Genomic DNA, 17896 nt, shown 5'->3' on the forward strand with positions numbered 1-17896 from the left:
TTTCCAATGAATTGACAGGAGAATTCTATCAAACTGTTAAAGAATAATTATTGCTAATACTGCACAAATTATTCTCAAAAACTGAGAAATAATGCACCCTACTAGATTCCTTTTATGAGACAACTATACCCCTAATACCTAACACAGAACTACAGGCCAATATTATTAGTGAATATTGATTTTAAAAATTTAAATGAAATTTTGTTGAATAGACTACAATGATTTATCTAAGAAATCATTCATGACCAAATTGGATTTTTACTAGTAATGCAAAGATAGTTCAGCATTAGGAAAACAATCCATGTAACTAATCACAGGAAAAACTAATATAACCCAAACCACATGATTATCTCAATAGATGGGGGGGGGGGGGAGACTGGGAAACTCTGACAAAGTACAACACTCATTTATGCTTAAAAAAAAAGTTTGATGCTTTAAACTTTTTTTTTTTGCTTCACTATCACTACCAGCCTCTTCTTCTTCATTCTACCTCACCTAGCCATAAAAACAAAACATTTCCCTTGTAATCAGTAAACAAAACAAACAAAAAAGCAAATCCACACATTGAGCACGTTCAAAAGTGCATGTCTTAATTTGTACCTCTAGTCAATCCTCTCTCTGTCAAATGGTGGCAAGCATGTTTCATCTTCAGTCATTTGGCAGTGCACTAAAGAGTTCTTCAACCTTTTAGAGCTGCTTTTCTTTACAATGTTGTAGTCATTGTACAAATTATTCTCCTGGTTCTCACTTTACTCTGCATCAGGTCATACAAGTCCTCCCAAGTTATTCTGAATTTTCTCATTTCTTACAATGCAATAATATTCCTTTACACCCATATACTATAATTTGCCTGGCCATTCTCTAAATGGATAGATCCCTTATTTTCCGTTTCTTTTTGACAAAAAGTGTTATGAATATTTTTGTACCTCTAGGTTCTTTCTCTCTTTTAACTCTTTCAGGTATGATGTTATAAGAATAGCTAGAATTTATGTGGTGCTTTAGGGTTTGCCAAATGTTTCACAAATATTGTCTTACTTTGTCATCACAGCAAACCTGGGAGGAGGTACTATTTCCATTCCCATCTAATAGATGAAGAAACTGAGGCAAAGAGAGGTTAAGTGACTTATCCACCTTGAGTCACACTGCTAGTGTCTGAGGTCATATTTGAACTTCAGTCTTCCTGACTCCAGGTCCTAGCAGTCTATCCACTTTACCACCTAGTTACCTACTAATAATATTGCTGGATCAAAAGGTATTCACATTTTAGTGATTTTAGAGGGGTATAATTGCTAATCAGATTTGCAGATGACACAAAGCTAGGAGAAGTAGGTAACATATTGAATTGCAGAATTAGGGTCCAAAAAATTCTTGACAGACTTGAATGATGAGCTTAGATGAAATCTAATGTAAATTTGAAAATGAATGTAAAGTCTAACAGTTTCAAAAAACCAACATCACAAGTAACTTTCTGCCTTCTTTTTAAGATGTGGAAAGGAATGGCTAGACAAAAAAAGTATGAGTTTCAGTATTATCTAATAATACTTAGAACCAAACTTTCTATTTTCTTCCCAAGCCTCCTATACCACCACCTCACTTCTCCCTCTCAGTATAGGACTTCATGTTTCATAGCCTTCTGTTGGATGTTCCTCTGCCCTCCAAATTCTACATTTTAAATCACTTAATCATATTCTTTTACCCTCTCCTCCTTTGTTTCAGTTTTAGAGGGTAAGGTGGTGCTTCTTATTGCCAATACCAGCCTCTCTACTTATGTCCTTGATCTCATCCCCAGCCCTCTCTTAATAAAACACTTGATAAATGCTTTATCCATTCCATTCCATCCATCACATTCCAAGGCCATATCTGATATATCTCTGCCCTTACAACCCAGGTCCCTACCCATAGTCAGTGCACAAAGGCACTGTGACACTACCAAACCTTTCTGCAATGTTTGTGATTAACACCTCAGGCAGCTCTTAGCATTGCCTGACCTACAGGATTTTCTCAAGGACATAAACAGCACAGGGAAACAGAAGCAAAAAAGGAAAACTCTCCAGGAATAACAGATCCCTGAAACTTAATTGTTTCCCAACAAAGAGGTCTAACCTATCACTTATCTCTCTTTCCTTGCATGAAAATCAGTAGTATAATGGTAAAAGAATGAATCAGTCTTAACTCTGGCGTAAAAACACTTCTCTCTGCTTTTATCTGTTGGCTTTTGGCATTACCAGCCTCAAAGAATAATTGTCACCCCTCTTACCATGATAGTTTTCAGCTAGTACCTTCATACCCATTCCCCCATAGCTTCCTTAATGTGCTAATAATTGTATGAAGGAATTATTAAAACAATATCAAACACAGGCTAAAATGATGGTTTAATGTCTATGCATCTGAGAAAATTAAGTTGTATATCACTTGGAGATCTTTGTAATCACCAAATAACCTTTGGCTTTTGATGGAAAATACAAAGGCCAGTGGTGTGAAATATCCTATGCAGAGGGACACAGTAAACAACCATCTTGAATATCAAAGATAACTCACTTGAGATGTGTCAGGTTTAATATTATGATAGGAATGATTTTCTAAGAAGCAAACATGCAGAGAAAATAGCCAACACCTATTTTTCTTAAAACCAATCAAGGCCAGGTGTTTGGGGTTCTTTATTGAGTTTACAAATTAAAAAGGAGAATAATCAACCTCAACTATCCACAGTAAACAAGCCAAGGCTGTGACTTTTATTCCTCTTATTGATCACCATTAAGTAGGAAAGGAAAACATGCATATGGGCAATATCCAGACAGTGTGCACTTTAACATTCAAGTTTATCTGGCTAATCTCAGACACATGGGCACAGATAGGGTTTTTGAGCTGCATTTCACACAAAAACTTTTATAAAGAAGCAAGAGAAAAGTTTAAAATTTTTTCTTAAAAAGCCAAGCTATTAAATATATGGTATTTCATTCTCAACCATCAAGAACCAGGAGATTGAAACAGCATCTCTGAAAAAGCTGCAAGTGAATGGACATCCACTATGGTGTTGGACACTTTGTTCCAGGCATATCCATGGGAAAGTAGTCTTCAGTTCTGTAGAGTGTGGGCAGTTCATACATCTGTGGAACTGGTGCGGGCTGTCTCTGAAATCAAAAGAACAACTTTTCAAAGTGGTTAAGTGAGAAGAGGGACTTAGCTAAACACTATAGCACACTACAGGCTCTATTACTGTGTAGTCATACAGTTGCTCAATAAATGGCTTATAACTGATTGAGGCCTTTGAAAACCTTTCTTATTCTGCTTGTATTTTATACCACCAGTGGATACAGCGATAGTTTCTCAGTTCTCAATTGCCCCAGTCTTAACCCCTCTACCATTGTCCACATGGCTAACTCTGAGCCATTGTTTGGTCTTACCATGGCCACTATATCATCTTCTAGCCTCAGAATGCTTTCCTATGCTGCTAACGTAAATCACTTTGTTCTGTGTTGTAGGGGAAGAACATGATCCAAAATTGCCATCATTGTTTATTTCCAGGACTCCTGCCTCTCCCAGAAGACCTTTGCTGGGCAGCAGCTGCTCACTCACTTAACTTTGGGGAAAGGGAAGAAAATATCAGAGTCTCTTTACTATTCCACATCTGGAATAACCAGTATGATGGTATCTGTAACTCACTGTGGTCAAGGATGTTTCCCAGGAGGGAGATCTCTAATAAAGTATTCAGAACTTTGGACTAGACCTTGTCCTTAGAGCATTATTAAGAACTTAGATGAAGACATCGCAAAAAGATCACAGAATTTCAGATCTAAAAGAGATCTCAGAAGCCCAACAGCAAGAGATAGAGAAATTCCATTTAAAATTACTGTAGACATTATAAAATATTTGGGAGTCTACCTGCCAAAACAAACCCAGAAACTATACAAAACACTTTCCATACAAATAAAGTCAGATCTAAATTCTGTGAACTATGGCAGTTACCAGACTTCTCAACCCACAAACGCCAAAGACCACAGAGCAGGTTAGTGGGAAATTGCTAGGTCAGGTTAGAAAGCAGTCCAGCCACCAGCCCTGGGGGGCAGCAGAGGTGGTGCAGCAGTGGTGGCAACAGCAGCAGAAAGCTCCTGCAGCTGCTTCCAGAGCTCCAGCATCAGCTGCTTCCAGAGTCCCTAGCTCACACAGTGGTAGGAATCAAGCAGCAGACCAGAGCAGGACAGCAGGGCTTGCTTTGCCCTTGCTTGGATCTGGTTTGCAATCCTGGTTGGCAGTTCTTGGAGGAGGAGGAGCGCTGCTGTGGCAGAGCTTGTGGTGATAGTGGAGTAGAAGTATCTCTGAAAACAGCAGCGCAGCCCCTAAAGCTTGGGACAAAGCACTCTCTACTCTACAAGCAGTCATACCCTGACAAAAAGCTTAAAGGTCAAGTAGTTGGCTGGGAACATGGCCAGGCAGCAAAAAAGGACACAGACTCTGACTCAGAATCTTTTTTTGGTGACAAAGAAGATCAAAGCATACAGCCAGAAGAAGTCAACAAAGCCAAAGAGCCTACATTAAAAGCCTCCAAGAAAAATATGAATTGGTCTCAGGCCATGGAAGAGCTCAAAAAGGATTTGGAAAAGCAAATAAGAGAAGTAGAGGAAAAATTGGGAAGAGAAATGACAGAGATGCAAGAAAACCATGAAAAACAAGTCAACAACTTACTACAGGAGACCCAAAAAAAAATACTGAAGAAAATAACACTTTAAAAAATAGACTAACCCAAATGGCAAAGGAGCTCCAAAAAGCCAATGAGGAGAAGAATGCCTTGAAAGGCAGAATCAGACAAATGGGAAAGGAGGTCCAAAAGACCACTGAAGAAATTACCCCCTTAAAAATTAGATTGGAGCAAGTGGAAGCTAGTGACTTTATGGGAAATTAAGATATAAAACAGAACCAAAGAAATGAAAAAATGGAAGACAATGTGAAATATCTCATTAGAAAAACCACTGACCTGGAGAATAGATCCAGGAGAGATCATTTAAAAATTATTGGACTACCTGAAAGCCATGATCAAAAAAAGAGCCTGGACATCATCTTTCAAGAAATTATCAAGGAAAACTGCCCTGATATTCTAGAGCCAGAGAGTAAAATAGAAATTGAAAGAATCCACCAATCACCTCCTGAAAAAGATCCCAAAAAGAAAACTCCTACGAATATTGTCACCAAATTCCAGAGTTCCCAGATCAAGGAGAAAATATTGCAAGCAGCCAGAAAGAAACAATTTGAGTACTGTGGAAACACAATCAGGATAACATGAGATCTATCAGCTTCTACATTAAGGGATCAAAAGGCTTGGAATATGATATTCTAGAGGTCAAAGGAGCTAGGATTAAAACCAAGAATCACCTACCCAGCAAAACTGAGTATGACGCTCCAAGGGAAAATATGGACTTTCAATAAAATAGAGGACTTTCAAGCTTTCTCAGTGAAAAGACCAGAGCTGAATAGAAAATTTGACTTTCAGACACAAGAATAAAGAGAAGCATGAAAAGGTAAACAAGAAAGAGAAATCATAAGGGACTTACTAAAGTTGAACTGTTTTGTTTACATTCCTACATGGAAAGATGAAGTATATAATTCATGAGACCTTTCTCAGTACTAGGGTAGTTGAAGGAAATATACATATATATAGACAGAGGGCATGGGGGAGTTGAATATGAGGGGATGATATCTAAAAAAATAAAGTAAAATTAAGGGATGAGAGAGGAATATATTGAGAGAGGGAGAAAGGGAGAGATAGAATGGGATAAATTATCTCCCATAAAAGTGGCAAGAAAAAGCAGTTCTGTTGGAAGGGAAGAGGGGGCAGGTGAGGGGGAATGAGTGAATCTTGCTCTCATTGGATTTGACTTGAGGAAGGAATAACATACACACTCAACTGGGTACCTCACCCCACAGGAAAGTATGGGGAAGGGGATAAAACAGGGGGGATGACAGAAGGGAGGGCAGATAGGGGGAAGAGGTAATCAAAAACAAACATTTTGGAAATAGAGCAGGGTCAAGGGAGAAAATTGAATAAAGGGGGACAGGGAAATATAGTTAGTCTTTCACAACATGAGTATTGTAGAAGTGTTTTACATAATGATACATGTGTGATCTATGTTGAATTGCTTGCCTTCTTAGGGAGGGTGGGTGGGAAAGGAAGAGGGGAGAGAATTTGGAACTCAAATTTTAAAATCAGATGCTCAAAAGAAAAAGTTGTTTTTGCCTGCAACTTAGAAATAAGATATATAGGGAATGGGGCATAGAAATCTATCCTGCCCTACAAGGAAGTAAGGGGAAAGGAGATGGGGGAGGAGAGTGGGGTGACAGAAGGGAGGGCTGACTGGGGAATGGGGCAATCAGAAAATATGCCATCTTGGAGTGGGGGGGAGGGTAGAAATGGGGAGAAAATTTGTAATTCAAAATCTTGCGGAAATCAATGTTGAAAACTAAAATATTAAACAAATAATAAAAATTTTTAAAAAAGAATACAAGTTATTTTCCAACTGATAAATGGTCAAAGGATATGAACAGGCAGTTTTCAGAGGAAGAAATTAAAGCTATCTATAGTCATATGAAAAAATGTTCTAAATCACTATTGATTAGAGAAATGCAAATAAAACAACTCTTAGGTGCCACATCTCACCTGTCAGATTGGCTAACATGACAAAACAGGAAAATCATAAATGCTGGAGAAGATGTGGGAAAATTGGAACACTAATAATGCATTGTTGGTGGAGTTATGAACTGATCCAACCTTTCTGGAGAGCAATTTGGAACTTTGCCCAAAGGCTATAAAAATGTGCATACCCTTTGACCCAGCAATCCCAATTCTAGGGCTGTATCCCAAAGAAATCATACAAGTGGAAAAAGGACCCGTATGTTCAACAGCTCTTTTTGTGGTGGCAAAGAATTGGAAATCAAGGGGATGCCCATCAATTGGGGAATGGTTAAACAAGTTTTGGTATACGAATGTAATGGAATACTATTGTGCTTTACGAAATGAGGAGCAGATGGACTTCATAATAACCTGAAAAGATTTATATGATCTGATGCAGAGTGAGGGGAGCAGAGCCAGGAGAACATTATACATGATTACAGATATACGGTATCTCTGATGACTAACTTTGATAAACTTGGCTCTTCTGAACAATGCAAGGTTCTAAGACAACTTCAAAAGACTCATGATGGAAAAAAGCAATTCACATCCAAAGAAAGAATTATGGAGTCTGAATGCAGATTGAAGCTTTTTTTTGTTTTTGTTTTGTTTCTGTTTTGTTTCTTTTTTCTTGTGGTTCATTCCATTGTTATAGTTCTTCTTTACAACTTGACTATTGTTAAAATATGTTTAATTGAAGGTATATGTAGTACCTATATCGGACTGCATATCATCTTGCACAGGGAGGGGGGAGGCGAGGGAGGGGGAGAAAATTTGAAACTCAGAAATTTGAGGAACTAAATGTTGTAAACTAAAACTAAATTAATTAATTAATATAAAAAAATAAATGAATGAATAAATAAATAAACAAATAAATAAAAGGGACCTCAGAGGTCATCTATCACTATCCCACTACCTGAAGAAGAATTCTCTCTACAACATCATTAACAAGTTGTCATTCACTCTACCTCCTGATACAGCTCATTCTACTGATCTTTAATTGTCAAGAAATTTTCTTTACTGTTAAGCCGAAACCTGCCCCTACAACCCATTACAGCTCTGCTTTCTTGGAACAGCTTACTTCCTTCCACCTTGGATAAGTCTCTTTTCTGGGCCTCAGTTTCTTCTTCTATAAAATGAGGGAGTTAGAACATTATGAAGGCAACTCTGAAATGCTTAAAAACTCTGGTCAGTGTAATTGCTGTTTTTTGTTATTTATGAGTCTTTGTTGTGCCTGACTATTTATAGGGTTCTCTCGGCAAGGTGACTGGAGTGGTTCACCTCTTCCTTCTCCAGCTCATTTTTACAGATGAGGAACTGAGGTAAACAGGGTTGAGTGATTTGCCCAGAGTCACACAACTAGTAAGTATCTCAAACCAGATTTGAACTCATGAAGAAGAGTCTTCCTGATTCCAAGCCCAGTGCTCTATCCACTGTACCACCTAACCAACCACAATTCCAGAGGCCCAATGATGAAGCATGCTATTCACCTCCTGACAGAGAGGTGATGGGATCAAGATGTAGAATTAACATACATTTTTGCGCATGGCCAATGTGGGAATTTTTTTCTTCTTTACCATGCATATTTGTTGCAAGGGCTTTGTTTTTCTTTTTTATTATTTGGGGCTGGGGTAGGGGTGGGAGCAGGGAAGGAAGGGAGAAAAGAATAAATGCTTATAATTTAAAAAAATTTAAGTGAGGGAGTTGGACTATGGGATTTCTACAGTTCCTTTCCACTTTAAATCACATGATTTTCTACTTTATTCGAACCTCAGTTTCTTCATCTGTAAAATTAAGGTTAACATGTTTCTGTCATAGGGAAGGACATTTGTAAGGATCAAGTGAAATAATGTGGACCCACCTGACCGGTAGGTTTGATAGTCCCAAGAAGAACAGCCCTATGAATTTTTGTGTCTGTAGGGAGACTTAACTTCTGATTGGCTGAGAGATTTCTGAGTCAATGACATGCATATATATATGTATGAAGAAATTACTCCTGATTGTAGAAGAGAGAAGAAGGGAAACAGAGACGCCCCCAGAGCCATAAGTATCTGGGGAAGAGTTAGCACCTCCATCATATCCCTTGATTCTCAGTACCTATACCCCAGAGATTGCTAAGAGTGGGTGAGATCATTCCCTCCTCAGCTGAGCTGAGCTGAGATTTTATCACACTCTCAGATTTTAGAGCACCCTCACTCATGTGTGTTCTATCACCTACATGAATTTGAATGACTTCCCCATTACTGTTTTACTGCTTTCTTTGATCAATATTTTTGCTTGCTATCTGTGATTGTCTTTTATCTAATAAACATTTGGAGGGAAGAGAGCCAAAATGGCAGAGAGTAAGCTAATTGTTATCCTCCAGGTCTGGGGCAGGACTATTTCCTTCCCCCCAACCTAATAAGAAGGGAAAGTGGCTTTTATCCTAAACTTTACCCAAAAAAAGGGTATCAAATCACTAGATATTTTATTGTAATTGATGGGTATAAGCCTAGTCCAATGCCCTTCTTGAAGACAGAAGAGTGTACGAATGATTGGCTAGTCACAGCCATCTTCCTATTCTCCACAAAGGTGAAACTCCAGTATCCCTGAGACATGAGGTGACATTCCAGATTTATCTAAAAATCTGTGTTACAAGCATAGCAGCTCTGGTCCTTATGTTTCATTGCATTCCTTGTTACTAATATATAAAACAACTACTACAATCAGAAGGTGCTATAGAATTGGAAATTTGAGCTGGTATTTCACTGAACTGAAAATTACAAAAATTAATACAACTATAAGGTTACTGATTAACATTAAAAAACCTGTAGCCACCCTGCTTAGGCTTTAGTGGGACCAGCCATGAATTACCTATTATACACATACACAGGGACTGGCCCATGTACCCCAGCCTGGCAGTCCAACCCCATCAAGAAGCAGGATTCTGACCTGACTTCATTGTCACAGCCCAATGCCAGCAGCCCCCTCTTCCCAAGAGCAATTGCCCTGAAATCTCCAGAGATCCAGTTTAGACCCAGTCAGTTCAAGATTGCCTTTGTTAGGACCTGCAGCACTTGTGAGGTCTAAAAGCACTAGATGCTAGAGTGGAGCCATGGGAAAACATCCGAGGGCTGAGACCCTCACTGGTCATTCTCTCACCCCAGGAAAGGCCCTTAGAAAGGATAGGTTTCAAACTCCTCACAAACTGGATTGGCCTGTCCCGAGCTGGAAGACCTGGGTGCCAGTCCCAGCTCTATCTGTAACTCACTCTGTAACTAAGCCCCATTTCCCCTTTTCTGATGGAATCTTCTTAAGGACCTAAACCACCTTTACTATGTACCTATGACAAGTCTATTAACTTCTCTGAACCTCCATGCCCTTCCCTCTAGAACAGCAATAAGAACATAAGAGCCATGGGTTTGGACACAGACGGCAAAGGCTCAAATTTTGCCTGTGCTACTTACTACCTGTGTGAACGTGGGCAAGTCGTTCAACCTCTGTGGACTGTAGGTTCTTCATCTGTAAAACGAAGTGGTTGGACACGATAATCTCCAATGTTCTTCCCAACTATAGATCCTTTAATTATGTCTTTGAACTACTTACTTCACAGGAATGTTGTAAGGAATGTGCTCTATAAATGTGAATTTTTTATAGCTATCTATATTATTGATATTTTACCTTTCCAGATTCCACCATTGTCCTCTACCCAACATCCTGTTTAGACTGATAATAATTACAACCACATCTGACCTCCTGGATCTACAAGATGAGTGCGCCAACCAGGTGTCGGGGGCTTTGTTTCTTTACCATACTTCTCTTGCCTAGTCACTACTGCAACTCCTGGGACTAACTCTTGAGACCTGCCTGGGCAGTAACCATGCCCAGGGGCCAGGAACCTTGGAGGCCATCCCCAAGAGGAGCAACACTCCTTCCTCTATGCAAAAATTCTGCATGTTGAGTCCTGCCTAGAGGGTTAAAATGGCTGGTGGCAGCTTTGCAGGATGCAATGGAGATATTCCCTCCCCTCCTCCCCCAAGTCTTCCTGATGAGGCTCATTCTATACAAAGAGAATTTCATGAACTACACATCTTAAAAAGTAGCGACTAAAAGAACAGCCTATTGGGGGGGGGGTTCAAAAGTCCCCCATCAGTCTGGTGGAAGCACCACTAGGACAGTCACCTATTGTCAAGGACTAGTCCCAGGGTGGCTAATTGATGGTCGGGGTGTCTCCTTTATATAATTCTACTCCAGGAACAATTCTAAAAAAGAGCAACTCACAAAGTACTGCACTTGTAGTTTTTGTTATTTTTCAAATAGGCAACGCAGAAGAGGGGGGAGCGTCACATAGGTGAAAGAGATCACCTTTGGAATCGAAAGATCTGGGTTCAAATTCTAACTGTTATTGTGTGACCTTGAGCAAATCCCTTCCCCTCTCTGGGCCCTGGTTTTCTCGCCTATACAATTAGTTGGGGTTTTGGGGGGGGAGGGATAATTTAAGGTAACTTCTCATTCAAAATCCTATGATTCCATGAGATATCAAATGTTTTTTCCCAGAAAACATTTGGAGGAATCCAAACTTGCAAAGCTTCCTTGTCCTCCACAGAAGTAGAAGGGCTGAGAATATAAATTAAAAGGCAGCTTGATGGATTATTATTATGATAATAACACATTTCCATAATACTTTAAAGTTTGCAAAGTATTTTTCTCCCAACAAATCTGTGAGATGGCTGGTGTGAGTATTTTCATCTACATTTAACAGCTAAAGCTGAGGCTAAAGGCAGTAAAAGTGACTATCCCAGAGTTACCCAGTAGGGCAGCAGAAAGGGTGCAGAATCCCAGATCTGATACTTATCATCTAAATGACCCTGAGCAAACCACCTCTCTCAGGCTGTTTCTCTTTTGTGGGGAGAATGTTATCAACTATCCTACCTACTTCACAGGATCAAATGAGCACATTGTAAAGAGAAAAGAAAAAATGAATCATATTGTAACTGATAAAGCAGGACATAAATGTCAATGATTTTTGGCAATATTAAAAATGATAGTAATTGCCATGGAGCTTGAGTCAGAAGAAACATGCCCCAAACCTCAGACAGGTATTAATTACACAGGTCAGAGATTCAGATCTGGGCTCCTTAGGGGTTCTTCAGTCTGGCAGTTATTCAATAAGTATTTTTAAAGAACCTACTATGTGCCAGGTACTGTGCTAAGCCCTGGGTATACAAAAAGAGACAAAAAGCATTCCCTGCCTTCAAAGAGCTCACGGTCTAATGGAGAAAACAAGCAAATAAATATGCACAAACAAACTAAATGCAGGATAAATAGGAAATGGAGAGAAAGCACTAGAAAGAGGGGTTGGGAAAGGCTTCTTATAGAAAGTGGGATTTTTGTTGGGACTTTAAGGAGCTCGAGGAAGCCAGGAGGTGGGATCAGGAGGCAGAGTACTCCAGGCATGGGGGACAGAGAAAATGCTCAGAGCTGAGAAAGAGTTTCTTGTTTGTGGAACAGCAAGAAGACACCGGTCACTGGATCAAAGAGCACATGGTAGGAGATAAGGCATATGGAGACTGGAAAGGTGGGGTGAGGCTTTGAACACCAGAGGATACAATCCTGGAGGTGACAGGGAATCACTGAGAGGGAGTTTATCGGGTGGCATGGCCAGGCCTGTACTTTAGGAAAATCACTTTGGTGTATCAATAGAGGATGGATTGCAGTGGGGGCAGAACTGAGGCAAGCAGACCCGCTAACAGGCTATTGCAGTAATCTAAAGCGAGAGGTGCTGAGGGCCTACGCCTACGCCTACGCCAAGGTGGTGGCAATAGCAAAGAGAAGGAGGTACATTCAAGATGTGTTGCAAAGGAGAAGTTGACAGGCCTTAGCAATACACTGGATATGGGAGATTAGAGATAATGAATGAGGAGTCTAGGACGACACCAAGATTGCAAGCCTGGAGAATGGTGGTGCCCTTGATAGTAAGTAATGGAGAAGTTTGAAGGGGATTGAGGGGAAGGTGATTAGAGGAAATAATCATGAATTCTGTTTGGGGCACGTTGAATTTAAGATGTCTACTAGACATCCTGTTTGAGGCAGCTGGAGATGTGAGCTGGTGGCATCTTAAAGAGGATAATCAATCCATGGGAGCTAATGAGATCATCAGGTGAAGCATTAGAGAGGGAGAAGAGAAGAGAGCTCAGGACAGAGTCCTGTAGGACATCAATGGTTAGAGGACATGACCTGGGTGAGGATACTGAAGAGGAGACTGAGAAGTGGTCTGACTGGTAGGAGGAGAACCAGGAGAGAGTGATCTCATTTTACAGATAAGGAAACTGAGGCTCAGAAAGGTTAGGTGACTTGCCCAACCACGGTCACAAAGCTAGTATTATAGGCAGGATCTGAACCCAGGTCTTCTTAGCCCTTAGTCCAAGATTCTATCTCTCACTCTGTCTCCCTAATGATCCTATGCACGCTACCCTTTTACAGCATGTGGAACTCTTGCCTGCAGAGAGTTCTTGATTCTAGTCTCTTATGTTCCTGCCTTCACATCCTATTTGCTCTATCTGCTCTGAAATCCTGATCTGTTTGTTTCCAATACTAACTTGGTGACCTAACCACACTGACTTAGTCTAGCTAGAAGGGCTTGGTTTGGTGCTCTAAGAACTTTATTACACCCTCAACTCCAATTACCACGGCCCTAGCAGCTTAGCAGAAAAGCCAAACACTCCCCTCCCCCAATTAAAAATATCATGTGCCCAAGGATTGCACAGGCTTAGGTATCTAGGAAAGATGGGATTCCCAATCTAAACAAAGGGAATAATGATTAAAGTTTATACTTGTCATAATGCAAAGAGCACTGGTTCTTGAATCAGACCTGAACCAACTCAGATATAAGGCTCCTCATCTGACTATTTGCCACCATGCACTAATCATCTCCCTTCTTGGGCCTCAGTTTCTTCAAACATAAAATGAGATTGTTGGGATAGATGATCTCTCAGGTTTCTTCTATTTCTAAATTCTTATATCCTATGTCCAATATTTTCATAGCCAACAGCTAATATCCAACAAATGTCTAATGTCCAAAAAGGATGAACACATTAATAGATTTTCTTGAAATATTTTTCTCAATCCAATAGCCTGTTTATTTGGTTGCCCTATTTAATGCCTCAGGATCAAGACAGTGTTAAAAATAACAATCAGCCTTAAGGACAAAAAGGTAAACACTAGTACAACTTACCACTTTCCAACGCTCCACAAAAGTCACAAAAGTGTGCCAACAGTCCCTAATGGGGCCAACAGCCATTAGTTAAATAAGGATGAGATATGTCAGCTAGCACTTACCCTAGTAGAAAGTTCAGTCTCAGAAGTCCCCCCCCATCCCGCCAGCCCAGGGCGTTTTATCAGGCCTCTGTCTCCCTAACCAGATGCATCTCCTCCCAGAACTGAGCTGAAATTCTCACACAGAAGGAAGATGCGGCCCAGTACCTTGTCTTTAGAGGCTACTGAATGAAGGAGAACCTTGGGTCCTTTGCCAATCATTAATTGTTCTTCCTTCTCAGCCCTGGGTGAACTGTGCTAGGGAAATGGGCCTACAGCAAAGCATGGATCCTTCTAAGGCTCTTCTAGTAAGAAACAATCAGAACCCACCCTAACGTCCTCATTCCCCAGCCACTTGACTAACTCCAAGCTCTAGTCCTGTCCTGTCACAGTTTCTTCCCAAAGTGAATAATAAGCAAGCTCAGAAATATCATCCTGGCTCTTTGAAAGACCAAAGCCCTTGGCAAAATAGTATCAGCCTAATGGACCTACAGAGGTTCTTAAGTGCACGAAGCCTCAGCCTGAAGAGCAGCTGTTGTGTTTACCTGTTAGTGAATTAATTGATTAAATCTCCACTGGTCACGTACACCACCAGAGGATTAATAAACTCAATTCATGAGGCCTGTTTACAAGACAGCTCATGCTAATATGCTTTTTTAAAATCACATTTTGTCCATTTGAACCTCTTCAGTATGAAAAGTCTGTTACCAAGGTTGAGAAAATAACATGGGGGAAAGGAAGGGAGAGAGAGTGGGAGGGAAAGTGAAGGGAAGTGAAAGACAGAGAGACTAGAGAGAGAAAAGGAAGAGACATTCTCTTACAGGAAAACAAAGGGAGAGGAGAGAAAAACAGGGAAAAGAAGGGGGGGAGAGAGAGAGAGAGAGAGAGAGAGACAGAGGGAGAGGGAGAGAGGGAGGGAAAGAGGGAGGGAGGGAAAGAGGGAGGGAGAGGGAGAAAGGAAGAGGGGAGACAGAGAGAGAGAGAGAGAGAGAGGGAGAGAGAAAGAGAGAGAGGGAGAGAGAGGGAGAGAGGGAGAGAGACAGAGACAGAGAGAGACAGAGAGGGAGGGAGGGAGGGAGAGAGAAAGTTGTTTGTCCTTCATTCTCAAAGAGGACCATGGCATCAGGAAGGTGATGCCATGACTTGCAAGTGAATTGGATATAAGTGAGAGAGGGCTGTGTAAAGTCACCAGCCTCACTCTCTCCTCTAGAGCCATCTGGGCACACTGGCAAGATACAGCTCAGGACAACTGGAGATGGCCCCAGATGCAGTGGGAGATTTTGGCCTTTTTAAGTTAAGGTCTTTCTCATGTCTCAGCTTGCCTGAAGCAATACCCATTCAGTGATTAAGGCTAGGTAACAAATAAGGCAAAGGGGGCAGCTAGGTGTTGCAGTGAGTAGAGCACCCGCCCTGGAATCAGGAGGACCTGAGTTCAAATTCAACCTCAGACACTTGACACATGTACTAGCTGTGTGACCTTGGGCAAGTCACTTAACCCCAATTGCCCTGCCTTCCCCCCTCTGAAAACCAAACAAAAAAAAAAGAAATGAGGCAAACAATGGTCTCTTTTACCTACTTTAAAAAAAAATCAATCTGGGAGGGAAGATCTTCAGGGTTTCTGGCCAAAACAGAAACAACTGCTATTTACACTCACTCTGAGCCATAAGGCCCCTTGGTTATTATCAAGCTTGGGCTGGGACCTATTGTTGGCCGATCGATGAGAGCCAGAGTAATTTAGGTTTAAGACATGGTTCTTAAGAAAAAAAATCTAACCCCAAGATATCTTGTGAGGTTTCGGGGATCAAAATTTACATTCCTTTGGGCAGAGCACATGCAGGTAAAGATATGATACTCTATTTGGGCAGAGGAAGAGAAGGGAGGAGGAGGAAGAGAGAAGAAAAAGAGGGAGTGAGGTATTGAAAAAAGAAAATAAGAGAAAGGATCACTCAGGGGGCACTAAGGGGGATGACAGGATAAGGTCCCTTAAGAGATTTTCCTGGCCAGTCCTCTCATTGTACAAATCAGGAAACTAAGGCACTATGCCTAAAGTCATGCAGTTAATTTGTAGCAGAGCTGGGATTTAAAACTTAGCCTTCAAATCCAGTGTTTTCTATGCTACCTACACTAACTCAGAAACGGAATCTTAAGAAGAGGAAACTATGAAAGAAAGGAATAAGTAGAAAAGTGGGAGCTTGAAGGAGAAGAAAAGGAAAGAGGGCAAGGAAAGGCAAATTCTTTTCTCTAAATAGCATAGAGAGTGAGTTCAGAACCAGAACCCAACCCAGGTCGGCCTCCCAGTTGAGTGTTCTTCATTTGATGCATCTTCCAATTTGATACAATGTATCTGTGTATAAAGCCCTACCAACAGTCCAACAGGTAATTCAAGCTGTTTTCCCTCTGTTAGCACTCAGCCATCCCCAGGCCTCCTCGTGATTAGCAGTGAGCACCCATACTGAGCTGCCTGGGCAGGCACACTAAGGTAAAACTGAAGGAAAGAACTGCAAGAAGAGAATGAAGCAAAGAATGAACAGAACGAAGAGCGGCCGCCTCTGGAGAACCCTATGCAGTTACCCTGGTGTGATTCTGGGGACTTTCCCTTTCCTCCATTCCAGGTACACAGCAGTGGGGGAAATGAGACTCCAAAGAATGCCTGCTTCCCCTAAGCAGAGGCCAGGACTGAAGCCATAAGGCTGGGAAGAGAATGGGAAGACACGAGGTCCTTGGCCATCCCCACCCCCTACCAAAAGGCCTACCTGCCTTCTCCCTGTTGGTGATGATCCTGTCGCACGTTGGGAAAGGAAAGAAAAGAAACAAAGACAGAGATCTTTCCTAGGTTGTCTTGCTTAGCAAGACATTTGCCCAGGCCCTCAAAAAATTCCCTGAAGGGAAAAAGTGAGAGCACATTGGATAGCCACAAGGCAATAAAAGAGTTAAAGCCAACCTAGGGGTACAGAAGCAGTGGGGCGAGACAGAGGTAGAGGATTACACACACACCCACACACACCCACACACACACACACACACTCACACACTCATACCCTCTCTCTCTCTCTCTCTCTTTCTGTCTCTGTGTCTCTCTCTCTCACTCACTCACTCACATACCCCTGTGAAGAGCCCAGCTCAGGTCAAACCAGTGGTTACCCATGGAACAGCTAATGAAGAATAAAAATAGTCTGTGTATGAGTATGTGAGGGGGAGGGGGGCTGGCGGTGGGGGACAGAGAAGGAGGCAAGCCCACAGAACTGGCATTGCAGTAGCATGGGGGGATGGGCTGCATTCAAATCAGGCTGCAGCTCGGGGTGACTCCTGCAGGCTGGATCTGCTGGTGAACTAAGCTACACAATGCGGAGGAACCACCAGCGGCAGGCCGACCCGAGGCTCTGCAACGCCACTGCAGTCAGACTCCACCCGCCAGAGGGGACTAGAATATTCGGGGGGGGGGGGGGCGGGTTGGCTGGGCAGGAGAGGAAGCTCCTCTTTGGTTATTGGCTGGTGAAGTCCAACACTAGCTTTCCGGAAGACGTGTGAGCCTTCCCACACCCAGGACCAAACCAGACAACAGAGTGCAGTGGCAAGAGCTGAGGACTTAGAGCCAGGAGACTTGGGTTCAAATCCAAACTCCCCAACATTTCTGCCAGGTCTAACAGCCTCATCTCTCTGAGCCTCAGTTTCTTCCTCTGTAAAAATGAATAATGATATTTGACCTAATGTCCTCAAAGAATTACTGTGAGGGAAGAACTCTGTTAATAAGAATTTACTTTTATGTAGCCTTTATGGTTGACAAAACATTATCGTCCACACAAGTAGTTGCTACAATGGATACAGCACTGGGCCTGGATTCAGGAAGACCTGAGTTCAAATTTGGCTTTAGACATTTAGTAGCTATGTAATCCTGGGCAAGTCAGTTAACTGCTGACTCAGTTTCCTCAATTGTAAAATGAG

The 17896-nt window shown here is 41.6% G+C and overlaps 1 protein-coding gene across 1 annotated transcript in view; it reads right to left on the minus strand.

The window, feature by feature from the left end:
- Window positions 1–2704: 2704 nt before the first annotated feature.
- The window catches only part of BCAS4 (breast carcinoma amplified sequence 4), a 60600-nt gene continuing 45408 nt past the window's right edge, over window positions 2705–17896 (minus strand). Inside the window, exon 5 of the mRNA XM_036752774.1 lies at window positions 2705–3131. Coding sequence (XP_036608669.1) covers window positions 3027–3131 — 105 coding nt within the window. The 3' untranslated portion in view covers window positions 2705–3026. The remainder of the gene's footprint in view (window positions 3132–17896) is intronic.

Source organism: Trichosurus vulpecula, chromosome 3 (assembly GCF_011100635.1).
Source record: "Trichosurus vulpecula isolate mTriVul1 chromosome 3, mTriVul1.pri, whole genome shotgun sequence".
NCBI lineage: Eukaryota > Metazoa > Chordata > Mammalia > Diprotodontia > Phalangeridae > Trichosurus > Trichosurus vulpecula.